At 41.0% G+C, this 16167-nt stretch overlaps 5 protein-coding genes across 5 annotated transcripts; 2 read left to right on the top strand and 3 right to left on the bottom strand.

The window, feature by feature from the left end:
• Window positions 1–498: 498 nt before the first annotated feature.
• BO83DRAFT_378310 (serine--tRNA ligase SES1) lies at window positions 499–2517 on the bottom strand. The gene is made up of 7 exons (XM_025531220.1): window positions 2266–2517; window positions 2130–2200; window positions 1868–2029; window positions 1387–1808; window positions 1241–1331; window positions 822–1190; window positions 499–764 (listed from the first exon to the last, which is right to left on the bottom strand). The coding sequence occupies exons 1-7, from the start codon at window positions 2396–2398 to the stop codon at window positions 588–590; spliced, it is 1425 nt and encodes a 474-aa protein (XP_025388040.1). The 5' UTR covers window positions 2399–2517; the 3' UTR covers window positions 499–587.
• Window positions 2518–2687: 170 nt separating this feature from the next.
• On the bottom strand, window positions 2688–6948 carry BO83DRAFT_408104 (Rheb small monomeric GTPase RhbA). The gene is made up of 6 exons (XM_025534019.1): window positions 6135–6948; window positions 4630–6080; window positions 4358–4577; window positions 3432–3526; window positions 3246–3374; window positions 2688–3192 (listed from the first exon to the last, which is right to left on the bottom strand). The coding sequence occupies exons 1-6, from the start codon at window positions 6691–6693 to the stop codon at window positions 2953–2955; spliced, it is 2694 nt and encodes an 897-aa protein (XP_025388039.1). The 5' UTR covers window positions 6694–6948; the 3' UTR covers window positions 2688–2952.
• Window positions 6949–8392: 1444 nt separating this feature from the next.
• Window positions 8393–9296, top strand: BO83DRAFT_398680 (uracil phosphoribosyltransferase; the record flags this gene model as incomplete). The annotated part of the gene is made up of 4 exons (XM_025533274.1): window positions 8393–8541; window positions 8612–8970; window positions 9016–9187; window positions 9245–9296. 4 exons carry the CDS (start codon window positions 8393–8395, stop codon window positions 9294–9296), a joined length of 732 nt encoding a protein of 243 aa, XP_025388038.1.
• Window positions 9297–9365: 69 nt separating this feature from the next.
• BO83DRAFT_378307 (transcription elongation factor 1 family protein) lies at window positions 9366–10423 on the bottom strand. The gene is made up of 4 exons (XM_025531219.1): window positions 10036–10423; window positions 9935–9979; window positions 9747–9885; window positions 9366–9692 (listed from the first exon to the last, which is right to left on the bottom strand). Exons 1-4 carry the CDS (start codon window positions 10036–10038, stop codon window positions 9499–9501), a joined length of 381 nt encoding a protein of 126 aa, XP_025388037.1. The 5' UTR covers window positions 10039–10423; the 3' UTR covers window positions 9366–9498.
• Window positions 10424–11391: 968 nt separating this feature from the next.
• rps1 (40S ribosomal protein eS1) lies at window positions 11392–12755 on the top strand. The gene is made up of 5 exons (XM_025531218.1): window positions 11392–11479; window positions 11559–11643; window positions 11690–11715; window positions 11840–12341; window positions 12404–12755. The coding sequence occupies exons 1-5, from the start codon at window positions 11466–11468 to the stop codon at window positions 12545–12547; spliced, it is 771 nt and encodes a 256-aa protein (XP_025388036.1). The 5' UTR covers window positions 11392–11465; the 3' UTR covers window positions 12548–12755.
• The last annotated feature ends 3412 nt before the right edge of the window (window positions 12756–16167 follow it).

The raw sequence follows: 16167 nt of genomic DNA, 5'->3' as shown, positions 1-16167 counted from the left end.
GAGGGCACAAGAAGTAGTGGTATATCCAAAAAATATAATTTGAGTGAACAGTAAGACCCAAATTGACAAGGAAGGGGGTACTGAAATTTAAAACCTCCGGAACCGGACTTGAACAGAGGCGTTCCACACTCTTTGTGACTAACACTTCATCTGGCGTTATGATCTGTTTGAGTCATCGAAAGGCACAGCAATTGTTTGGCCAGTTACTTTTTGGAGGGGCAAACAACAGCGGGGCCGAAACATTCCCTCTTGATCCGGATCCACACAAATATTTCATGACTTTTAACTATCGACTCTATACTCCGTATACAATTTAACCTTAGACCATGAGAGGCGCCATATTGTGTAGAATAATTCTACGAGGCTAAGCGATTGGCCAAAGGATAATTTCATTGATTGTACCCTGTACTCTATATCATCCAACTATCATGGCATATGCAATAACAGTGGTCTTCTGATCCAGGTGACTGGGATCTCGCTTTTACCGCTTTCACTTTCTTTTTTTTTCTTGGTTAATCGAGATGCTCACATAACAGTCATTGGCCCGCTAATTGATCTCGTCTAAAGTAACATTTGACTGGCCAGATTCAAACCTGAAGGCCCTCCAGTTTCTTCGCAGTCTCATCTGCACCGCTCACAGCCTTCGTAGTCTGCTTGGCTTTGTTTTTGTTGGAAGTACTATCTTTCGGCAGCTCTTTGGAATATGGGATAAATTCGGGAGCGCCCGGGATATACTTCCTCAGAGGCTCTGGCACAATAATACCCTATCACATTATCAGTATCAACAATCATCAGCAAGTGGGTTCGGAGTCATGACGTACATCATCTGTCTGGTAGTTTTCAAGCACACAACAGAGTGTACGTTCGGTTGCACACAGAGTCGCATTCAAGGCATGGACATAGGACTTCTTCACATCAGTAGCCTTCTTCGTGCCATAGCGAATCTCTAGGGCTCTGGATTGATAATCGGTACAGTTGGAGCAGGATACTAGCTCCTTGTACTCTCCTTGAAATGGAAACCACGCTTCAAGGTCATACTTCTTCGAGGCGGCATTGTTCAATGCCCCCGAAACAATGGCGACAACCTGGTACGGTAGGCCAAGAGACCGGTAGAACTCTTCCGAAGTGGCCATCATTTCGTCAAACGCTTGCCACGAGTCTTCCGGTTTCGTGAGAACAAATTGTTCGATCTGGGCTGAGTTAGCATTACAAGCAACATGGGTAACCTAGGGCTTATCACCTTCTCGAACTGATGGACACGGAAGATTCCCCATGCATCCTTACCATGAGCACCTGCCTCTTTCCGGTAGCAAGTACTATATCCAGCGTACCTGCGTGCTAGTTAGCCTGAGGGAGAAGTTGACTAGACATGCCGGGACCACCAACTTGATTGGAAGATCTTTATCTTGCAGCCATTCTCCGTCATGCAAGGCTGAAAGCGGTTGCTCTGAAGTAGCGATTAGGTACTTGTCGGTGGACTTGTCTTCACTTTCCGTGACTTTGTAGAGTTCCTCGTCGAACTGTTCAAGCTGGGCGGTCTTCGCCATCATGTCCTTGAGCATGAATTGAGGGGGTTGGTTAGGCTTGTAACCTTTACCCCAGAGGAATTCTAAGCCATAGTTTATGAGCGCGAGATTGAGGAAAAGCCCATAACCTGTCAAACAGTAGCCGCGGTGGCCAACCACTTTGACACCACGCTCTGAATCAAACCCATCGAGACGAGTGAGAACCTCATGATGCGAAAGACAGTTGCGCTTCTCGACCTTCACATTGTCGGGCGCCCATGTCCTTATTACGGCATTGTCGTCCTAACGGCAGTCCTTTCGGTTAAATGAGTCTCTAGCGTCTGACTGAGTATAATACATACTTCATTGTTGCTCACGGGAACAGAATCATGAACAAGGTTGCCAATAGTCCGGATTTTGCCGTCTCTTTGCTTTTCCTTCTGGATAGCCAGTTCCTCGGCGTCCTTCTTGCGCCTCTCGAGGTCGGCTTTCTGTTCCATCAGGTCATTTGCGTCTTCCTTGTTCTGTTTCAAGATTATGTCAGTTTTCTGTCAAGCAATAGAGGATACAATAGATGGATTAAGTAAAAGTATAATTGGAATTATATGTAAAATAAATGCGAACCTTCTTTCTCTTGCCAATTTCTTTTTGGAGTGCATTAAGCTGGGAGTTTATTTGCATAACCTCATACCGTGCTATAAAATATCCGAAATCAGCCGTTTAGAATGTAAATATCTGTTATAAAGCAGACATAGCATACCACGCCGCGCCTCTTCATATAGGGAGAGGACCTCATCAACAACACTCTCCGGGGCGTAGCGTTTCCGTTGACTCTCCTTGATCTTGTTCGGATCGCCACCGCGATCACTGATGAAGTCTGCCAGATCAAGCATGATGAACGGATTTTTCTTGTACGATACAAAAATCTAGCGTCCCAAGATTCAACTAAGGAGGACAGATTAGCGGCGACAGTTGGCGGGGAGGACAGCTTGTAATAAGTAGGGAAGGAGGGGCTAGAGAACTCGGTTGGTGTATCATCAAATGGAGGGGCAGAAATTTAGGGGCTCGACCAATTGGGTATAGCATACTCCTACTAATGAAACTTAGTCGGCCGCTCTGCACAAACAGCATCTGACGGCTGTCTCACCCTTCCTTTCTTATAGGACGGACTTAAATTCCAAACACAGCTCTCATGTCCTGGGAGATAAACTACTGTGTATGTATTAGATTATGTAACAGACAAAGACAGTACTTGAGAAATCGAGTGCCGAAAGAATCACAGCTGCGCCAGTGAAGAGCTGCAAAAAAACGTATCCCAGAAATACAACAACCTAGGCTAATCAACAGCTATGTTGCCTTTCCGAGAAACTGGAAGTGATATCCAAACGAGGCGTAGCCATTTTCGACCACCTATGTCAATACCTATCCTGCTACATCATAGGCCTTATCACATTACGGCGCATTTGTTGCCTCCTGCCGGCTGTGATGGGTTTTGCGACTTTTCGATCTCCCCAATCATTAAGTCAAACGCTTTCGCAACATTATAGTCGAGACGAGCACTAGCCTCAGTAAATGCACAATGGAATTCTTCACAAAGCTGCCGGCCTTCATCTAGAGACACCTGGCGTTGCTCAGATTTGAGATCGCTTTTATTTCCGACAAGCACAAGGGGTACATGATCGGCACCCTTATTTCATGTCAGCTTCTAAGGTGGCTGCAAAAACCAAATTGGATACTCACAAGATGGTTCAGAATCTTGTCACGTATGACCCTCACCATGTCGAACGACTGACGTGAAGCCACCGAGTAGACAATAATATACCCATGTATTCCGATGAAATGCTTGGAGTTCAATATACTGTACTCGTCCTATAGCAGTATTAGCCACCCACGGGACTCTAGGCTCAGGCCAAATTTTCCCCATACCTGACCAGCTGTGTCAACGATTTCAGTGGCATAATCTTGGCCGTTGTATTTGATGATTCGACTGAACGTGTTTTCGATCGTCGGATAGTAGCTTTCTACAAAATGATGTTCAACAAATCGAACTGTAAGAGAAGATTTACCTGGGAGATATTTTAGTAAACATGATGCGATCGAACAAGCAAAGGAATGTCACAGAGATAGGAGGCCATACCCACAGAGCGACTGCCAACAATAGCTATTTTGCGCTGCTTCGGTGCACTAGGCATCTTCTAGAGTACAGAGCGGGAAAGTGGCTATAAGATATAAGGCGATTCTTGCGGAAGTTGGTCAATGAATTAGAGATTTTTGCGCACAAAGATATAGGCTTCTCGAGGTCATTAACAGGTATCTAAGCACGAACCCACGGTTTGTTAGAGGCCTCAGTGGTCAAACTTTGTTAATTGTGTAGCACCCTTATGATAGGGATGGCAATCAGATCACAGATGAGCTCACCCGGAAGTGGCGAATAGGCAATCCAGGAGCGCAAACAAGTCAAACGGCAACTAGAACAGAGCTAAGTACCAGAATCGCTATTATGTCAAAACAAGATTTATATTTACAAAGGAACCTCCACAGCAAACAATCTGGTTGGCAATCTAACAGAAGAAGTACAATAAATACTGAAAAACATCCTTTTGACAAAGGAATGTTGTTACTTGTGTTTTTCCAGTCTTCCGTTGCAAGTAGCGATCATCAAAGGATAGGTGGGCAGGCCGCTCATAGCGACCATTGCAAGAACAGGTCTTTATTGTTACAGTTTACATATGGAGTAACTACTGGGCTGGATGAAAATCGAAATTGCATATAGATATCTCGGAGCTTTATTTATAGACGTGCTCTCTGGCGTATCTGATTCAGGACATCCTTCAAGCGCGTTGTTGATCTACCTCCACGTTCTCCCGAACTCTCAAAAAGCTGCGAGTCTTGCTCAACCTTCTGGTGGAACTTTAAGAATTCTTCTGCCGTCGATAAGACTAGTAGAAGACCTTCGCCACGAATTGATTCCCTGATTTGATTCAATGCCTCCTCGTTGAGACACAAGGTAGCCAAAACAATCGAGAGGTATCCAATCACAACATTATAATGCACTTCGGACACAGAGCGCGCCTTATCTAAATTAGCTCAATGTGTCCTCCAATTGAGAATGATATATTCTTACCTGATCAACAAATGCAAGCCCCGCGGAAAAGTGCTCGAGAAGTAACTGGAGTAGTGACTTAGAATTAGAAGCTGGATTTAGGAAGGCAGCTCGGGAGAGCTCGCTTTGTTCCGACAAGTTTATGAGCACACCCAAAGCTAAAATGTTGGCATTTAAAGATCCATTTTCATCCACATTGCGATTCATTGATGCACCAGACAACCCAGTAGTGGCAAGTTCCACAAAATCCGAGACCATGTCAGGAGTAGCAAACTCTTCGCATAGCGAAGGCACATTATTTGTAAGGTTGAGTATCACCCTGGCATATAACATAGGAATCTGCTTACTCCGATCAAACTGACAAAATGGCAGAAATTTACCATGGTTCTCGAAAAGCAGCCGGGAAAAGTTGTGATGATGATACGCTGATGTTCCCGATGTTCCCGGTAACATCGAGTGAGATTCCAGAATCAAGAATGACAACCTTGATAACTCATAGCTCTCGAGACTTGCTTTGGAGGTTGCATTGTCACATTGTATTATCAGCAAGTTGACGATTTGTTCCGTTAGCGTCGCGGGCAAAGGTTCAATGTCGTCCCCCTTTTTGAGGAAGCTAGAAATGCAGAATTGGATGCACGAAAGTGTCACCAAGCAGGGAGAAAGGCTCGGCGATGGGGACGCATTGAAAAGAACAGAGGAAATCTGAGGTAATGTCTTTTTGAAAGATCTTTGCACGACCTTGGACAGGCTGGTGGTTCCCTCAGTTGCCATATTTATGATGTCTTCGGTCATAGTAAGGAGCTTGTGAGACATTCCCAGGATTGTGGCCCAAAAAGATCTCAGACTTGTGTGAGAGAAAAGACCATTCGAGCAGATTAGTCTAAATGCACACAAAGCCATGGACGTAATGAGAATGTTTTGATCATCCGCGATGCACTTGACAAGCCGTTCATTGAAACCATATTCAGAGAATCGACGCACAAAGGCATGCTCAAGAAGTTTTGTGCATAGCTGTGCAAAGCTACTACATTTCCCAGAGAGAGAGTTATTTGGATCCTCGATGTCTTCAAATATCACCTCAACTGACTCCCGAAACCGTGCGTTATCTCCAGCCTGTCTAAGCTCATGTATGCTACGGACAGGTCTAGATTCGATTTCATCGTCGTCACTAACCAAATTCTGGTTACCATCAGTGTTTGTGATGTTTGCCAGACTTGCGTCAACAGGATGTGGCGAGGATGCTGAAGTGTCCCGCTGTTCAAGAGCTGTCAAGCTCAGTGGATTACCCAAGAACGATCGTTGGCGTGCATAAGTGATCCTAGAGCCCCGTATTCTGGAAAGCATCGGAGTGTCCGCTTTGATGGCCTTTTCGGAGCTATGATCTGTTACTTCATCCGGATTTTCACAGTGGCTTGCGCGAGGGATGTCGGTTTCTTGCAGAGGCCGGGAGTTTTCTGAGTGTATGTTTTCAGCTACAATTAAGTCAGAACCACTCGATCCAGTCTCCTTGGACGGTACTGCTATACCTAGCAAATCAACCAGTCTCTTTCGAGCAGAGACAGTTCTCCTGTCATGCCCAGCTTCCGCCAAGGTCCGGCTGGGGGTGCTACCGTCTGAGATGGGCTGTTCTTCAATGCGAATCCGTCGTGACACAGACGCAGCTGGGTTGTGAGGGAACTCCGATTCTCTGCGTTCAATATGGGATTCCTTCAGAGGACTGCAATTCCCTTCAATATCATTAGACTTGTAAGCAACATCAGCCGCACAATCATATCTAGGCTCGTAAATATCCGAGGCTGCGTCATCGCTATCGCGTACGTCAATTTGGTCCAGGGCTGGCCGTGACTGCTCCGCATGCATATACCTCCTCTTCTTTCGACTGCGCTCGGATTGGTACAGGCCTCTATTCGGAGGTGTAAAAGGCTCTTGGGCCAGTTGATAGCCTGCAGATCCACTGCGTTTTTTTAACAGTGTCGGGGGCCCAGTTGTAACTTTATCCGCTTGCGATCGTGTGCCAGAGGACGCTTCCGCTGATGAACGGCCAGGCCTCCCCGAAGCTCTTCTGGCCGTATCTTTCTGGGGCATTTAGGAGTAGTACTTCCAATCAACTGCGCATAAGTCTATTATCTCTCAAGCGTAGCGGGGTGCAAGGCGCTTGATAAAGGTTGGTCGCATCCAGATCTGCTTGTAGTGCCAATGAAAAAAAAATGGAGTGGGCATATGTTTTAAAGGCAGGTGTGAGATCGCGTTGGAACGCACCATATCGTGGACAATCGAATAGATAGATGACTGGACTACAACATCGCACTATGTACTATCTGGTACTCCGTACAATGCAAGCTTCCGAGGTTGGCTTGACCCACCATACTAATTGGTACTCCGTATTTCACTGAGAATACCTTACTAATATCCGCTGATTCTCTCAATCACGGGACTGACTCAACAGCTTCCAAAAGGTCAAGTTCTCAGGTTATATATGCTCAATGCAATTGTGCACTCGTCCATATGAATTGTGTCCTTTGTTATACAGTCAGAAGTTGTGGAAATGTAGTCTACCGTACTTCTGTGTATTAAAACTAAGGTTAAAACTTAGGCCACGATAAAATCTAGCTACTTCGAGTTTGAGCATTAGACACAGTTCAACATTCACTGCATTGGGTCCACCTTAAGTATGTTGGAGGCTTGAGAAGGCGAACGTTGACAATGATGTCATATCGACAGAAGATTTACATATAAGCTTATCCTTATAAAGGCATATTTGCATAGTTACAAGGCGGTGTCTTACCGTGTTGGTAAAGGAAGATTTATAGTCAAGAGGAAAGCTGTTCTAGTGTGGGGAATGGCATTTATAACGTCTAGAGTCAAAGTGCATTATGTAGACGGTGAAAGGGAAACGGAAAGAAAAAAGCCTTGTGTCTACTTTCCGCGCTTGATACTCGATAGATATCTACTTGATCCGTCGACTGACTTACGCTTTGCTTACTATCCCACATTTCCGTTGTCTTAAAGTAAGGGTCAAGTGCCGATACCAGGTCATAGCTTCCCAGTATACAGCGACGTCGCCGAATCGACCGGATCAGCTATAAAAATTACCCTCGGGTGCCTGCGTAAAATTCTATTAATGGGGTTTTGGAGTCACAGGGCAAAGTGATCCAAAAGACATAAATTGCTAGAAGGATGAACAACCACGAACCACCTAGTTATTGGCTTTTAAAGGTTCACGGTGGTCGGGGAAAAGCACTGTTCAAGAGTTGGTACCCACTAGGGGTATATGGTATAAAGTGTGAAGAGGATATTTTCATTAGCAATTGTTATTCGAGATGTTTTAAATTAGGCGGAAACTCAGTCCCGAACTTGAAAGGCGTTTGTTTAATGCCCATACCCAAATCTTGGGCCGAAGTTGATTTTTCAGGCTAGCTTGGGTGCTCTCTCAGAGGATAATGGACGGTTCTAGACTGATTGCATGTGGTTGAACCCACTTCTATGGATAGTTTACCGCAGTACTTACCGTGATACTCCGTATTACGATTGACTACGGAGTACTAATAGCCAACTCAAGTAGTCCCACTAATTTATTGTACCAATGAGGAAACGTTTTAGCTTCGCAGATTGTTATCCTGAGCTTTACATGCCTGCATTACTCTCTAAACTTCAACCCAACCCTTCTACCTTGGTAACAGGTTACTTCGCTGCAAATATCTTTATTTTTCCTGTTTCTTCACCACTTTTCGTCTCTTTCATTTGTGGAAGGCGGGGATAAGCTACCATAGCCAAGACGAACGAGATGTCAGAAGCCACTCCCTCCCCCGCGCAAGGCGTTGGCCCCATCTACAGGCCCGATGGCGAAAAGCCCACAGCGACAGTATCTAAAGACATATCGTACGAAAATGTCCACGTTTTACCTCAGTCCCCTCAGCTGATCGCTCTTTTGACGTAAGATGAAGGCCGATTCAAAACTTATAAGCTAACACTAGTCAGTATCCTCTGCTGACACCTTTCGTAGCATGATCAGAGATAGAAGGACTAGCCGTGCCGATTTCATCTTCTACTCAAACAGGATCATACGCCTCCTGGTGGAGGAGGGGCTCAATCACCTGCCAGTGGTTGAACAATCGGTCACGACACCTGTAGGTCGCGTCTATCTCGGAGTCCGGTTCGAAGGGAAAATATGCGGCGTTTCCATCATGAGAGCAGGAGAGGCGATGGAGCAGGGTTTGAGAGATTGTTGTCGTTCTGTCCGAATCGGAAAAATCCTTATACAGAGGGACGAGGAAACTTGCAAGCCAAAACTGTTCTATGAAAAGCTCCCTGGTGACATCGCAAATCGATGGGTGCTTCTTCTTGATCCTATGTTTGCAACAGGCAAGTTCTTCGACTCAACGCACTAAACGAACTAACACAAAACAGGGGGCTCTGCAACACTTGCCGTTGAGGTCTTGAAAGCAAAGGGGGTTCCGGAGGACCGCATTTTGTTTCTTAACCTTATCGCAAGCCCTTCAGGCGTTGCAGATTTTGCTGAACGCTTTCCAAAACTCAGAGTAGTGACTGCTTTCATAGATCAAGGCCTAGATGACAAAAAGTAAGTATCTCGGGTCTATAAAACCTACATTTACATTACTGATCAAGGCCATTCTAGATACATCATACCAGGGCTTGGTGACTTCGGCGACCGCTATTACACGCTGTAGCCATACCAACGAAGATTGTGGCTTCAGAAACCACTATGATATACATACATACAATGTATGAATAAAGTACACGTTTACAGCTTAACGATGTCGCAGCTGGATTCCATTCACAGTATTAGGGTATAGTATCTTCCACTAAGAAGTGTGCCGCAAGTTCAATGTTACTTCATTTGGTACGCTGCGGGATCCTCTAAGTTCAGAGTCAGTATTCATCGGCATATGTATCGTTCCGATCCGCTTCCTCGAACCCAACATCACGAGCGCTGGGGGAAGTAGCGAAATCGTTCGAAGGTCTGACACGAGGATCATTATCCTCGTACTTGGTAGCAGTATCCTTGGCAACCGCGTCACAGGCATCCACCCAGTCCGAGTATACATCAACAGCAGCGGAGAGATCTAAGTATATATCATAAGCAAATGCCACTCACGTAGAAGAAATCATGCACGCACAGTTTATGCCTGTCTGAAATCGCTGACCGCAGACTTTGCAGGACAGGTTCCCTAGGCCAAGTTTCTTGTCTAGTTTTACGACGATGGAGTTTTCGTGATTGCAGAAAAGGCACGCAAATGTCGTAGGCAACGGTTCTCTCTAACTCAGTGTTAGCGACGGTAACGCCGAGGAATCAGAAGGAGGTCACCTTTCTAGGTTGCTGTGGTTGCCTGCTCGACTTCTTCCGCTTACCCTAAATTCATAGAAAGCTTAGAGAAAGGTAGATTGGAAATGTGTAGAGTGGCATACCATGCTTCAGAGTTTCTGGGTGACGCGACCGGCAATTCAAACTGTACTTTGATACTGTAAGAAATTTGAACCTCTTGGGTTGACAGCTCAACAGCCGATGTGAGGTCAGCAGAGCAATGCACGAAACTGCTGTAAAGTCGGCGGCAAATTTATGTTGTGAAGGCACAAATCTAGTGAAACAAAGCGGTGCGAGCAAGTGACCGGACCGATTTTATCTGAGTGTGCAGGCTATGAGGAAGTTTGAGTGCTTCAGTGGAGGACTAGGGATCTTCGGGGAGGGGGGCTAGACAGGTATAGCCTAATCATCCACTACATGCACTCCCCGAGACTGAAGAACACTATTCGGTGCACAAAGGTAATGGAAAAGCAACCAGTTGGTTGACTGGCGGTAGATTAGTCATCGTCATCGACTGGTACGTTAACGTTCGTTAGTTAACTAACATTAAAATAACTATGTAGAGTGACTAGTCAAATGGTTAACTTAGTTCCCGCCCGAATCGGCCAGCCATACAACTTCATACAAGTGATATCTATAACATCTCGGCGATTATGAGTTAGTAATTTATGAATTAACCAATGGTTCTATTAGGTGGTAATATATGTATCAGAATATTATCAAGATTCTTTCTCAATAAAGGGTTATATATTGACTAGAGAACCTATATGCTAAGTTAACCTTAGTAGTCACTGGAGATGAAACAAATGAAATGAGAACGAGGTGGGGGGAAGAAGATCGAAAATATTTATTATTGTTTGTATGATTTATGTAGATTCCACAGATCTCTGCTAGTTGAGATACCGTGAACTGAGAATGGCTTTCGTGTGGCACGGGTGGTTGACTCGGGCGGAAAGTACACCACCGTACGTTACAGAGTATGAATATAACTACTATGTAGCTGTGTAATGTGATGCATTCGAAGTCGTAACAATTAGAATTATATATGGATAATAAAAGAGCCCTTGAGAAGAGCCCTTGAAATCTGCGGAATACTGGTCTGAAGAGGTAAAGATATTAGACAGCATAATGTTAAAATTTGTACTTTACTGAGCTACTTGACTCGAGCATAGACACCTGCGAATTTCGGGAAAAGCCTATAGCAGTACAACCAGGCACTTGCAATCTCGAAGCTGTCCAAGTTATGGAAAGATACTCCGTAGAAACGGGGTAGATAAAATCATGTGATGTAAAAGTTTTGTCCAATCATTGTGGACTTTGGGGGGCTTGGTGGAGGCGCAAATATTATGTAACTGGATAGGGCCGACGCCTCGCTTAGCCGACTTTTCTGTGGGATTTCGATTTCTACTCTCATCCCGCGATCGAGCAGCAAGCAGCAAGCAGCGACAATCGATCCGACTCACCTCCACCAGAGCGTGTGGTGTGATATCCTAGTCTGTCTTCAAGCCGCGCAAGATAGACACGAGTCGCAAATATGGCCGTTGGAAAGTATGTGAACGCCCTACTCTGTTATGAATTTAAGTTGCAGCAATTCGACCGTATTGCGCTCTTGCTGATTTCATGCCAGGAACAAGCGCTTGTCGAAGGGCAAGAAGGGTGTTAAGAAGAGAACTGTTGACCCTTTCACCCGGAAAGATGAGTACTCTGTTAAGGTAAGTTGACGATTCGAGAGTTTGTGGATTTTGCTAACAAGAATAGGCTCCCTCTACCTTCCAGACTAGAGAGTATGGCATCGCCCCTCCCCCCATTTCGTCGTCAGGACTTTCAGATATTATTCAGCCTCGTTATAGACATCTTTTCTCGCATTCTCCCTGTGCAAACCAGTCGCTGACGTTCCCTTTGTTGAAGTGTTGGAAAGACTCTGGTGAACCGTACCAGTGGTCTGAAGAACGCGAACGATTCCCTGAAGGGCCGTATCTTCGAGGTCTCTCTTGCCGACTTGCAGAACGACGAGGACCATGCCTTCCGTAAGGTCAAGCTCCGCGTGGATGAGATCCAGGGAAAGAACTGCCTGACCAACTTCCACGGTCTGGATTTCACGACCGACAAGCTGCGATCCCTTGTGCGCAAGTGGCAGTCGCTGATTGAAGCCAACGTCACTGTGAAGACGACCGATGACTATCTTCTCCGTCTGTTCGCCATCGCCTTCACGAAGAGACGCCCCAACCAGATCAAGAAGACTACATATGCTCGCTCGTCCCAAATCCGCGCTATCCGCAAGAAGATGACCGAGATCATGCAGCGCGAGGCCGCTAGCTGCTCTCTCGCTCAGCTTACTACCAAGCTCATTCCCGAAGTTATCGGCCGTGAGATTGAGAAGGCTACCCAGGGAATTTACCCCCTGCAGAACGTTCGTTTCCCTCGGTCTTCATCTATTATTAAATAATTGCGACTCATCTAATGCTCCATTAGGTCCACATCCGCAAGGTCAAGCTTCTCAAGTCTCCCAAGTTCGACCTCGGTGCGCTTCTGAACTTGCATGGCGAGTCTACAACCGATGACAAGGGACACAAGGTTGAGAGAGAGTTCAAGGAACAGGTCCTTGAGAGCGTTTAAGCTCTAGCTATTCGCTGGTCATGGATTCTGGTTGCTCTGCCATCTTGGGTTCACGGTGCCACTGCTCCAAGTATGATAAGTTTATGTCAAAAGTAGTGTCGTTAGCCAACAAATGACAGTATATGCAAGTTGTTCACAACGCCACGCAGCTTCTCAGCTAGGCCTTATCACTGGGACGTTTTAATCTTATTCATGGGTAAAGCGAAAGGGTAAACATTATAGTTTGGTATGTTCAACGTTTGGCTGATATCCTTCCTAGTCGTTGATTACTAAATTGTAGGTATTGTGAATTGAAGATTCATCTGATTGGCGGCTTCTTTTTGCTATAGGACTTGTGCGTCCACTATCGGATGACCCCGTACTCGGTATATTTTAGGCTTCCAACTACGCTTTCCTGTATATCGTGTTACATGAGTATCACACATGTCTTATTGTATGGCATGCGGAAGGTCGGCCTAGGCTTAAAGAAGAATAAAGCTTGGCAGTAATGTGTTAGAAGTCCGATGCTACATAGTTATCATTATTTCAGGCAGCTTCTATACCTAAGGCTTTTCCCGCTGCCAAGAAATCGAACTCTCACTGGCCACATTCCTCAGTCCTTTATTTCGGGGTTTTGTATGAACCGCGAGAACCGCTTTTACATGTAAGATCGCTTTTAGGTGCGCTCCATGGAGGTCTTCTGCCCACCTCCCATGCTATCCGGCAACAGCCTTGAGTAACTGGGCCACATTGGCTCAGATGCACATCCGTTATAGGCTTGGCCCTTGGAGGCGTTCAGGCCTCAGGATGATAAAACATGGACAAATCTAAGGGCCGTGACTTCAACGGCACCCTTTCTTTGTCGTCTGTACCCCCATTGCGAATAAAAAATTTGGCTACTTGATATGAAGAAACTGATATCAGTAAGGAAAACTATCACTCCCTTTGTTTGTCGGGATTTCCTTTGTTCATTTACTAATTATTCTTATATCTTATTGGATTCCATCAGAGCACCTTGCAGGCCACGCTAGAGATCCTAATCAGCTTATATCTGATTTCTTTGATTATAGCAGTAATCTATTGTCTATTTTTATATTATCAATATATTATAAGAGCAGAAATATTCTAAATCATTTTAGATTTTTGTTTTTATTTTAGCTGTAAGAGTTGGAGCAGTCAGCTAGCTGTAATCCCAGTGACAGCATGAAGAACTACAATAATATAAGCTAACCTCCCTGACTCTCGATTCAGCGCGCCTTTCAAACACTTCTTATATTTTCATTTTCGTCTTCCTGGATCTAAATTGCGGCACATCTTTTAAGTATTTCTAATTTTTATTTTCTTATCCTCCTGAATATTGATTTAGTATACCCTTAGATATTCTTTACCTTTACCTGAAGAGACAAGTTATATTAAGAAATTAATCTAATTATAAGTAACATAATTAATATAAAAGAGATTTTATAGAGAAAATATGTGATAGAATAGCCAGCTGTCAAGGCCGGGATCGCCAGAATAATGTACTATAATAGTTAGGGTAATTATAAGATTATTGATAATTATTTTATAATTCATAAATTAATTATAAAATACTGATGGCTTGGTATTGAGCTACTGATTTTTTCTGAATTAATCTAATCTATAGATAAAAATTAACTTTAAATGAATCTATAATAATTAGCAATCAATTCTTTATCTAATTAACTGTTAGAGATTGCTTTTTAATGCCAAGAATACATTATCTTTAGAACAAGTGTGACGGCCGATCAAACATATCTCATTTAGTGCATCTAAACTAGAATATCAAATATAAGAGGGGAAATGTAAGGACCTAAATCCCTACAACCCTTGTGATATCCTTTAATGTAAGGTATACCCATGCTGATATCAGTCTTACTATGAGAGCCTTTACTAAAGTATTACATGACTTATAGGTCATCGCGAAACAATACTAGATTATTTATAACTAAGATTAGGAGAGTTAGTAATAATATTTTAGAATAAATTTTTATCTCTTATATTTATATTTATAAGTTAAAAATATATTCTTTATATTATTTTAGACTTTCCTTCTTATAATCTTATTATTTAAAATCTGTGAGATAATTTATTAAATTATATTTATATAAATTATTAGAAATTATATATACAAAGAATTTTTAGAATTCTCTGATTTACTAGTTTATAATATTAATATAAAAATATCTATAAAAAAATTCAGAAAAGTATAAATCTTTTTAAAAAATTATTATAGATAATTTATTTTATTTAACTAAATTATAGATTTTAAATTAAAATTAGAAATTATTATAAAATTAAAAAAATCTGCAGGGATATAAGTAATTAAAAATTTTTTATTTTTAATATTAAATATTTTAATATTTAAATTTATTTTCCAAAAATATTATATTATTTAATAACTATTTATTATTTAGCAGGAATTAACCGTAAAAAATAAATAATAAAATAAAAAATAAGAAATATATATTATAATTAATTATTTAGATTACATTTTTAATAATCTTTAGAAGAAAAAAACTATAATTATTTATTATAATTATAATTAAGAAAATTTTATGAGATTCTGGAAATATAATTAAATAATTATAATAATAAATAATAAGAGATTTAATTATAAATTCTTAAAATTATTTTTTGAAAAAAGAAAAAAACCCTAAATTTTTTTGATAATAAAAAAATAAAAATAAAATTTAATAATAAAATCTAAAAATTAAATATAATATAATTATATCTATTTTTAAATTTTTTAAAATAATTAAATATAGAATTTATAAACAGTTAATCTTTTCTATAAATAAATAAAATTTAATTATACTTTTTATAAAAATTTAATTAAATCTTAACTGATAAAATAAATAACTAGATTATTTATAAAAAATTAATATTATTTATAATAAGATTAAACTACCCTACAAAAATTAGAAAAGATAATCTTAATATATTTTTATAAATATTATTATGTAAGTTTATAATTTTTATTATAATAATAATTTATCTTAATTATAAAAATTTGAATTATTATATAATTAATTATTATATTCATAAGAAAAGATAACTATAAAAAATAATAGAATAAGAACCAGCTTTTATAAAATATATTTATAAACCTTTTTAGAAAAAAAATACTTATTTAAAAAAGTTAATTATCTTTATAATAATATTAGAAAATAATAAAGATAACTATAAAGACTATTTAAATACTATAATTAAAATATTTAATATAAAAGAATCATATTAGAAATATCTTGAATTTATATCATGAAACTAGTTTTGAAATTTTAATAATTTGAATTTATTATGTTTGCACGGAGAAGCTTATTTTATTATGAAAAAAAATAAAATAAATATATATTATAAAGATTTTAAAAAGCCTATAGGAATAAGAAAAAGAAATTATTTAAATAATTAAAAAAATTTAATAAAAATTTATAAAGAAGACGATTATATTATATTTATTTATATGATTTAGAATTAATCTTAAAATTAAATTCATGGATAATGATAAATTAAAGATTAGTCTTCTTTATAAGATATTTCCCGTGGAGTAAAAGGCTTTATAAAAATTTTAACAAGAGCCTGTAAATATATATTAATTATTATAAAAACAAATATAATAAATA

This window comes from Aspergillus eucalypticola (genome assembly GCF_003184535.1).
Source record: "Aspergillus eucalypticola CBS 122712 chromosome Unknown BO83scaffold_12, whole genome shotgun sequence".
NCBI classification, from domain to species: Eukaryota; Fungi; Ascomycota; class Eurotiomycetes; order Eurotiales; family Aspergillaceae; genus Aspergillus; species Aspergillus eucalypticola.
The sequence above is the reverse complement of the archived record's forward strand: the minus strand, read 5'-3'. Positions and strand labels throughout refer to the sequence as shown.